Source organism: Scylla paramamosain, chromosome 4, assembly GCF_035594125.1.
Source record: "Scylla paramamosain isolate STU-SP2022 chromosome 4, ASM3559412v1, whole genome shotgun sequence".
Lineage (NCBI taxonomy): Eukaryota > Metazoa > Arthropoda > Malacostraca > Decapoda > Portunidae > Scylla > Scylla paramamosain.
Window position 1 is genome coordinate 32,374,527 of NC_087154.1, and position 10,000 is coordinate 32,384,526.

Genomic DNA, 10,000 nt, shown 5'->3' on the forward strand with positions numbered 1-10,000 from the left:
AGAGAGAGAGAGAGAGAGAGAGAGAGAGAGAGAGAGAGAGAGAGAGAGAGAGAGAGAGAGATTTTGGTGTACTCGTTTTATTCTTATTACTTCTACTATTTTTTTTTTATCATCAGAATTGAAAAAAAAAGTCTTATTGGATTTCTGAGAATGTAGAGATTGTGACAGAATTTGAAAAGTCAATTAAAGTATTTAGCAACAAATAAATGTGATTATGTTTGACTTTCGTTAAGGTGTACAGAACTAAGACTGTGGAGACTCGCCCAGAGAGAGAGAGAGAGAGAGAGAGAGAGAGAGAGAGAGAGAGAGAGAGAGAGAGAGAGAGAGAGAGAGAGAGAGAGAGAGAGAGAGAGAGACAGTACGTATCACTATCCGCTGCAGGGAAAACCTCTTCCTCCGTTTATTTTTATTTTTATTTTTTCCTTTGGAGATTCTACTCAAGGATTCCACCGAGTACTGCTTCGCTAATTAGAGCAGGGAGAACCAAGGTAGCGTGTGAGTGTGTGCGTGCGTGCCTGTGTGTGTGTGTGTGTGTGTGTGTGTGTGTGTGTGTGTGTGTGTGTGTGTGTGTGTGTGTGTGTGTGTGTGTGTGTGTGTGTGTGTGTGTGTGTGTGTGTGGTTTTGTGGTGTACGTTCTTGCATTCGTTGGCCTGACGCAAAAGCCTGCAGACCTTGAATGCGAAGACCAACCAGTTCTGAGGCCCTACTTACCAAACAGATCAGGCTGGAGTGGCATGAGGAGCAGAGCACGACCTGACTCTTAGGAAAAAAAAAAAAAAGAAGAAGAAGAAGGAGTCGTTTTGGTGAGTGGGCGAGAGGGAAGGAGGGAGTGACAGAAGGATGGAAAAGGATCGGGAGTAGAAGAGTGAGTAAACTGGCCAGAAGATGGAGTAGGAGAAGGACTATGGTGGGGTGGTCAGAGGTAATAATGAGTCAAGGCACACAGGTTGTTTATAGGATTTACGAAGGCAATTAGGGACCCATGCTAATTAATGGACCAATGCACCGCGGCCACGCCTTGTTGCTGACGTGCCGGACATGTGAGAATGGGAGAAAGAGAGAGAGAGAGAGAGAGAGAGAGAGAGAGAGAGAGAGAGAGAGAGAGAGAGAGAGAGAGAGAGAGAGAGAGAGAGAGAGAGAGATTTTGGTGTACTCGTTTTATTCTTATTACTTCTACTGTTTTTTTTTTATCTTTATTTTATTGGTGTTGTTGACGGTGGAGAAATAATGCAAGAATTAGTTTAAGAAGTAGTAGTAATAGTAGTAGTAGTAACAGCCAGCGTGAAAATAGTCATCAAATTATTAATAACGTTTTATATCCTTTCTATGTTGGTCTGACCTTTTTTTTTCTTTTTTTCTTTTCCATCCCGGTGGTTCAGTGTCCCTCGCGGCAGGTAGTGTTAGGAGAGGGGTGGGGGGCGGGTGGGGTGGGGAGCGCCATCCCCTGCCACGTGGAACACACCTACATTTTCATAGCATCAAACGTCTACAACGGGAAAAAAAAAAAACACATGAAAAAGTCACTTGTCCAAATTTTTTTCCAAGGCAAGAATGAATAAAGAAAAAAAGAAAAAAATTCCTCGGTACACGTGTTGCTGATATAATTGGTTATTCGCTTTACCCTGACGGAGGTTCTTGCGTGGAAAGGGAAATGCATCCGGTGTTGCTGTGGTGAGTGGCGGGGCAGGTGGTGATACAAGACAGCGACAGGTGTGCGGACTGTTAACACCGCCGCCGCCACTGCCATGCCCTCGGAATGGGACCTTGAGGATACCAGATTATTATTTACATTATCTCATCCTGTCAGGTCCAGTGATTAATCGCATCCGAATGAGGGATAATGCTTGTGTTATTTCGTTCGCGCCCGGCTGGATTAACGTCTGAGTGAGGGCGTGTGATTATCTTTTACATTTATTTTATTACTTTGTGGTTGACATTCTTCCCTTTAGTTATTCATGCAGGAGGTTGTAAACATATGCAAAATATCAAATGAGCACAAAGCATGAATAAACAGCAGCAAACGTTTTCGCCATTACGAGGGTGTTTGCTGTAAGTTACTGTGTCTGATCTGGAGTAAGGGACGTAAGATAGTAAGGGCGAAGACTCCTCCTCCAAGACAATTTATGTAAATTCATCAGATATCGTAATTAGCCCTATTATAGTGTGCTGATGTACCACATGTTACTGAAGTATGAACAAAAAATTAATTGTTACATGTCATTCGTTAAATAACAGACGAAAACTTACATAATATACCTGCCATGAATAATTCTTTAGATTAACAACACAATTAGTATGTTGTGATAAGGTAACTTCTTTTCAAGTCTGGAAAAAAAAACACACACACAATTATCTCATAATCATCTTTCTCTAAACAAAAAATAAATAACTACATAACATAGAAGCAGAGCCATTTTTATTCAGTTGATTTCTCCATTATCAGGATCAATAGTGTGTGAAGCAAATCTCAAGTCGACAAGAAAAAAAATAAATAAATAAATAAAAAATTGTTCTGCAGGTGCGCGAGGCCGTGCGAGGGCGCCCCATCTAGCCAGGTCCCATCAGTCTGCAGGTAAGGTCCGCCTCGTAGTATTTCTTCCATTAACTATGTCATGCCTAACCTGCTCAGGAATCCTCGATGTGAGCATTCCTGAGATACCGCGACCCTGGGCGAGGGAGCCGTGGTGTGTGTGTGTGTGTGTGTGTGTGTGTGTGTGTGTGTGTGTGTGTGTGTGTGTGTGTGTGTGTGTGTGTGTGTGTGTGTGCGTGTGTACGAACTAGATGTTTTAGCATTGCTCTGGACAAATAAAAGACATGCATGCAGAATTTTTTATTCGTGTGTGTGTGTGTGTGTGTGTGTGTGTGTGTGTGTGTGTGTGTGTGTGTGTGTGTGTGTGTGTCCTCCACTTCGCTGATATGAAATATTTTACGAATTGAGAAATAAAGTTTGATGAAGCGAAGCGTTCCGGATGGGAGGGGCGGGGGTAGAGAGGAGAGATGTGGAGAAAAAGAAAGAGGAGGAGGAGGAGGAGGAGGAGGAGGAGGAGGAGGAGGAGGAGGAGGGTTAGTGGCAGAGGTTGGCAGGTCGCACCACCGGAAATGACGCGGCCTCAGGTGTGCCGACAAAATAACACAGGGTAACAGTTCTTGTATTTCCCATGTCCCAAGATCCTCCACAGTTTCCCCTGCACGACCCATCGCTCCACGGACGAACAGAAGCCGCAGTGAAATTTGGTCTTTATCTTTTTACCTTTTATTTTCATGGTTGCGATCTGTTTTTTTTTTTTTTTTATGTCGTCTTTTTTTTCGTCAGTTTATGATGGTTATTATTTCCTTTATTATGAGTAATATAATGAGATGTGTTGATGTTTTTATCACGCTTATTTATTATTTTTCTAATTTTTGTCTGATCTATTTTTTTTATTTAATTTTAATTGGTAATATAGGTTAACGTAATTAGTTTCCTTTCACTTAAGTAATGCATGTGTTTTTTTTTCTTTTCTTAATTCCCTTTGCTAATATTATAAGTTTGTATCCTCCTCATCTTATTTCCGCTTACACCATTTTCTTTTTAATCTTATTGGCCTGCGTCGCCTGTTTTTAATACCCCTCGTTGAAGTAAACAAGTTTTCTGCATCACCCCATCACCAGCTGCCCGAAACACAACACGACGCCTCCACAACTTCTCTAACCTTGCCGTGTCTTCTCCCCCACAAGACCCTAACTTTCACAGCACCTCTGAGACCTTTCCTCTCCCTTCTCTCCCTTTCCCCTTCCCTTCCCTTCTCTTCCCTTCCCCTCTCCTAGAATTTCTCGTGTTTTCCCTAACTTGTTTTGTGGTACTTTCCCTTCATCACTTTTTTTGTTCATTTTTTTCCACTTTCCTTCCCTTGTGTCATTCTTTCCCCTCCTTTTCCTTCACTTATTTCTCTTATGTTCTCTTCTATTCCCTTCTCTTCCCTTTCCTCCCTTTCCCTTCCCATCGCTTCCCTTCCTTCCCTTCCCTTCCCTCCCTTTCCCTTTCCTCTTCTTCCCTTCCCTTCCCATCTTTCTATTCCTCTCCTTTACACACATCTTTCTTTTCTCTCCAACATCCCAAACCTATCCCTTCTCCTCCCATTCCCTTCCCTTTCCTTCCCTTCCCTACTCTGTCATACCCTTCCCTTTTTTTTTCCTCTACCACCATCCCTTTCCCTCCATCTTTTACCTTCCCCTCTCCTTGCATACACATACACGCTTCCCTTCCCTCATCCTTCATTCCTCTCAAACCGACACACAACCTTTCTTTCTCCCAAATAACTTCCCTAATACCCCTTCAGCTCGATCCTCGCCAGTGCTATACGTTTTCAAGACCACTCCCACCCAGCCACTCTTAACTTAGTAACTCGTAATTTACTTCCCTCATCGCCTCTGTGACCTCAGCAACCCCCCACACTGTGTAATCAATACCATCATAAATCTCCTCACGTCTTTCAGTGGTAGTTCCTCTTTTCTACTGTGCCTTCTCTCGTTACTCTTATACCTTCTTGGGGCCTCCTCTTCCTCTTCACCACCACCACCACCACCACCACCACGACCTGTAACTAATCTAACTTTTATTTTTCTTCTTCTTTGTCGTTCTCGTTCTTGTTATTCTTGTTTTGTGTCTTCCTTCTCTACCTGTCTGTCTGTCTGTTGTTGTTGTTGTTGTTGTTGTTGTTGTTGTTGTTGTTGTTGTTGTTGTTGTTGTTGTTGTTGTTTGTGTTGTCCTCGCCACCACTTTTCTTCGTATTCTTCCTCTTCTTTCTGTACATTTTCGTGACCTATTTCTTTTTATCCATCTTTTTCTTTTCTTTATCTTCTCTCTCTCTCTCTCTCTCTCTCTCTCTCTCTCTCTCTCTCTCTCTCTCTCTCTCTCTCTCTCTCTCTCTCTCTCTCTCTCTCTCTCTCTCTCTCTCTCTCTCTCTCTCTCTCTCTCTCCCTCCCTCCCTCCCTCCCTCCCTCCCTCCCTCCCTCCCTCCCTCCCTCCCTCCCTCCTTCACTCTTATCCCTCATCCAGCTTGTCATCCATTCCCTCATCACTTTTTCCTTCCCTTCTTCTCCACGTCCTCCTCCTCCCATAGGCATCCTCTCTAAGTACTCCCCACTAGAGGCAGGCTCGGGCAGGTTGATTTAGCTTAAGCTCCCAAATGACGCAGACACCCCATGACAGGCAGGTTAATAGTATGCTGTGCCGGGACCACGCTAGGGGGTGCCACTTGGAGGAGGAGGAGGAGGAGGAGGAGGAGCAGCACAAGGAAGCTTTTTATACGGGTTTAGGGTACATTGTGTGTGTGTGTGTGTGTGTGTGTGTGTGTGTGTGTGTGTGTGTGTGTGTGTGTGTGTATGTGTTATAAGGTGTAAATGTGTTTGAGTAGAGTCTGATGGTTAGTTTTTTTTGTTTGTTTCCTTGTTGTTGTTGTTGTTGTTGTTGTTGTTGTTGTACTACTACTAGTACTACTACTACTACTACTACTACTACTACTACTACTACTACTACTGTCACCATTACCACCAGTAATAATAATGATAATAATAGTAATAATAATAATAATAATAATAATAATAATAATAATAATAATAATAATAATAATAATAATAATTGTAGTAACAACAACAACAACAACAACAACAACAAAAACAGCGGGAATAATAATAATAATACAAAAAAATAAATGCATGATATACCGCAAAACTGAAAAGAAAAAAGAAAAAATAACTAACCCATTCAGAAACATTTATCTAGTCATTATCTACACTTTACTAACAAAAAATGTGTGTGTGTGTGTGTGTGTGTGTGTGTGTGTGTGTGTGTGTGTGTGTGTGTGTGTGTGTGTGTGTGTGTGTATACCGTTCCGCTAATCTGAGTGCAGTGCGTGTAATGTGAACGTCATAGCGGCAGGTAGCGAGTGTGTGTGTGTGTGTGTGTGTGTGTGTGTGTGTGTGTGTGTGTATGAGCTTAATAATGCGTGTTGTTTTCTAAATGACCGGGTTAATTATAAGTACTGACACCTCAATATTCTGTATGAAAGTGTAATCGGCATATTTATACGTTGCCATTAGACTGGAATTACATTTTCTACCATCATGTGAATTTTGAAATACGAGTATGTGTTGAACTTAACTCTTAAAAAAAAAAAATGAAATAGAAAATTGTAATAAAATCTACGTTGCAAGTGTAACAACATTTAAAATGAAACGCAAGTGAAAATAATGAAAGCAAGTTATATTTTTTAAAGGATGCTTGTAAAATATGAAGTCTCTATTCAGTCGACAAAAGTAACATTATAAATGCTACTGGGTACGGAAGAAGAAGAAGAAGAAGAAGAAGAAGAAGAAGAAGAAGAAAAAGAAGAAGAAGAAGGAGAAACAGCGGAAAGCAAAGAAGTGAGAGAGAGAGAGAGAGAGAGAGAGAGAGAGAGAGAGAGAGAGAGAGAGAGAGAGAGAGAGAGAGAGAGAGAGAGAGAGACAAAGAAGACACAGAGGCAAGGAATGGTCGAGGGGACGAGTAGCAGATAGAGAAGCGAAGGGGAGATGAAGAGGAAGCAACATAAGTGAGAGAGAGAGAGAGAGAGAGAGAGAGAGAGAGAGAGAGAGAGAGAGAGAGAGAGAGAGAGAGAGAGAGAGAGAGAGAGAGAGAGAGAGAGAGAGAGAGAGAAGAGAGAGAGATGTACTCATATCTGTAAATGGGTGAAACCTAAATTGATGAAGATGCAAGTACGCACACACACACACACACACACACACACACACACACACACACACACACACACACACACACACACACACACACACACACACACACACACACACACACACAAATGAAACACTGAATGGGGAAGATACGAGCATTTCGAGGAAGAGGAGGGAGGAAAAGCAGAGTGAAAGAGAAAGAGGGAGAGGAGAGTGTAGAACAAAGTAATAAAGGCAGAGAGGCGATATACATACGAGGCTCATGGGACGTGGGATGAGGGGAGGAACTAAGCCGAGCAGCACCGACGGGGTTAAAAATATTATAGAAGACTGATGGGTCAAGGAGGAGGGGAAATTGACTTCGTTATGTGTAAGTTAATTAAGTAAGGGTTAAGGGGTGGCACGCGGGGACGAAGGAGTGTCTGGCTTGAGTGGGATGGCACGTCGAGGTGAGGCGAGAGAGTGATAGGGAAGGAGAGCGATGAGACAGGAGTTTGTGAGAAAGATGTAGGAAGTAGCGTGTTTAGTGGTAACTTGGCACGTAACTTAATGTGATGTGTTGTTTAGTGGTTCTTTTCTTCTGTAATACATGGGTAACGTAGATACATAAAGAAAGCCAAGTGCTTTTCGTGTATAATATCTATCTTGAGTAAGAGTTGGTGAAAAAGAGATATATAATCTGTACTTTTTTTATTCTTTCGTTAGTCTCAACTCCAGTTCACTCTTTTCTTGCATTTCAAATATCACTTTCATCTCCACATGTGTCCGTCTTTAAAGCTTTCTTCTTTCTTGCTGCCAGTTCTTGCGTGGGAGCTGCGAGAGGCACGAAATGACACCCACTCGCCACCCACACTCTGCCCACTCAACACCCGCCACCACCAACTAACTACCCACTACTCACATCCCCCTCACCATCCAGCACCCACCCACGCATCACCCACACACCACCAACCAGTCACCACCCACTGTTCACATCCCGCTGACCACCCAGCCAGCACTCACCAGCCAGCATCCAGCCACCCACACACCACCCACTATCATCTCGCTCACCACCCAGCCAGCACCCATCCACGCAACACCTACTACCCACATCTCGCCCACTACCCAGACAGCCCCCACCCACACACCATCGGCACCATCCACACACCACCAACCAGTCACGCAACACCCACCGCCGTCCTCTCAACACCCTGTACAGCCACACCCACTTGGACATCCCCATTGGTGTTCTTGGGCGTAACCTTGACGTTCTTCCTCTCTTCCTCTCTTCCTCTCTTCCTCTTTCCCTATCTCATTCTTTCCCTCAATGGTTTTCTTTTATTTGGTTTCTGTTTTTCCTTCCGGTGGTGTGAGGACGCGCAAACATTAATTCACTCCACTTCTCATTTCCTCCCCCATCCATTCTTCCTCCAGCTCGCGCGCGTGTGTAGAGTGAATAATAGCAAAGCCTCTTAAAGGATGTCAGTGAAAAACAACTCGTCGTAACTTTCAACTCTATCATGTTATCATCTTAAACTTTCATCATGACCCTAGAAGAAGAGTGTGATTTTTTCTTCTCCCTCCCTTTCTTCAGTCCTGCCCTTACAACATCATGAGCAGGACGTCACCACTCTTCTCTTCAGCGTTGGCCCTGCAGGCTCTCCACCTTATATCCTGGTCAGACCTCATTCCTCTCCTCCTCCTCCTCTTCTTCCCACTCCTTCCACTCCTCTGCCGGGACCTTCAGAAGCCTGCAGCCAAACCTGGGAGTCTGGGACATTGGAGAAGGACACCCACCGCTTTATTGGATGTTAGCGAGTGGTGTCTGGAGGGGCGTGTGTGATGCGGGGTCCTCAAGCGGCCGGGCGGTGTAATGTATGGGATTACACGACCGATCGACCCTTTGATGACTGCTTTGTGCTTTGTCTCGCTGCCACGCTGGTTTGTCGCCTGGGTAGTGTGTGTTGCAGGAATGTGTTGTGTGAATGTGAGCTGTAGTAGTAGTAGTAGTAGTAGTAGTAGTAGTAGTAGTAGTAATAGTAGTAGTAGTAGTAGTAGTAGTAGCAGTAATAGCAGTGGTAATATAATGTGTATGATGTTCTCTCATTCAGAATTGGTGGAAAATGCATTTCATTATTACTTTTTCTTATTTGCTTACTTGATACTCGGCCTAAATATTTGCTTACTGAGTGCTTGTTCAAGAAAGAAAGATAAACAAACGATAAATAGATAAACCAAAAGACCAAACATGCAAGACGAAAAAAAATTACCAAGAGAGAGAGAGAGAGAGAGAGAGAGAGAGAGAGAGAGAGAGAGAGAGAGAGAGAGAGAGAGAGAGAGAGAGTATCATGCCCCTATCTTTTTGCTGCAAACACGAAGAGGAGGAACGAGGCTTGGGAGGGAGAGAGGAAGGGAAGGAGGGAGAGGAAGAAGGAAGGCAGTGGGGAGTGGAAGTGTAAGGGGGAATCCGTTTGAAGGCAGGAGGGAGCACCAGGGGGAATGTGGCACGAGGATGTGGATGAGGATGTGTCTTGGAGATGCCACAGGCCGACCTTGAGAGGGGCAGGAGGTGGATGGACGGAGTAGGAGGTTTGTGGAATAGTAATGATTAGTCAGGTGGTGGATGAAAAAGCGGGAACTGAAGGAGGAAGAGGAGGAGGAGGAGGAAAAGTAAGAAAAACAAGTGAAGGACGATGGGGACTGGAGATGAATGAGGAGGAGGAGGAGGTGGAGAAGGAGGTGGAGGAGGAGGTGGAGGAGGAGGTGGAGTAGGAGGAGAGAGGGAGAGAATAAGAAGAAAAAAAGAAAAAAATAACTGGAAGATGAGGGAGAAGAGAAGAAATAGGAGGAGGGAGAACAGAAAAATAATAACCGAAAAAAAGAGAAGAACAAGAATAAGAATAATGTATAAAAAATAAAAAAAATAGAAGAAAACGAAGATGAGAACAAGAAAACAAGAACAAGAACAAGAAGAAAAAGAGGAGGATGATGAAGCTGCAGCGGAACAGAAAAACAAAAGAACCCAGAGAAGAGATAGATAGATAGATAGATAGATAGATAGAGAGAGAGAGAGAGAGAGAGAGAGAGAGAGAGAGAGAGAGAGAGAGAGAGAGAGAGAGAGAGAGAGAGAGAGAGAGAGAGAGAGAGAGAGAGAGAGAGAGAGAGAGAGAGAGAGAGAGAGAGAGAAAAGGAACGAAGATAAATTGTAAGAACCAAAACATCTTGAACCTACCACAAACTTTCCACGTGGCTCTTTGCACTCTCATCACTCATCTCTACCTAAACCTGAACGCACGGAGGAGAGAAAGCG

The 10,000-nt window shown here is 43.7% G+C and overlaps 1 protein-coding gene across 3 annotated transcripts in view; it reads left to right on the forward strand.

The window, feature by feature from the left end:
- The window catches only part of LOC135100013 (uncharacterized), a 271,043-nt gene that overhangs the window by 92,975 nt on the left and 168,068 nt on the right, over positions 1-10,000 (forward strand). For all 3 annotated transcript variants that reach the window (XR_010268482.1, XM_064002841.1, XM_064002842.1), the window contains exon 4: positions 2,519-2,572. Coding sequence is in view for 2 of the 3 variants with exons in the window: in XM_064002841.1 (XP_063858911.1) it covers positions 2,519-2,572 (54 nt within the window). In the remaining variant the exon portion in view is untranslated. The remainder of the gene's footprint in view (positions 1-2,518; positions 2,573-10,000) is intronic.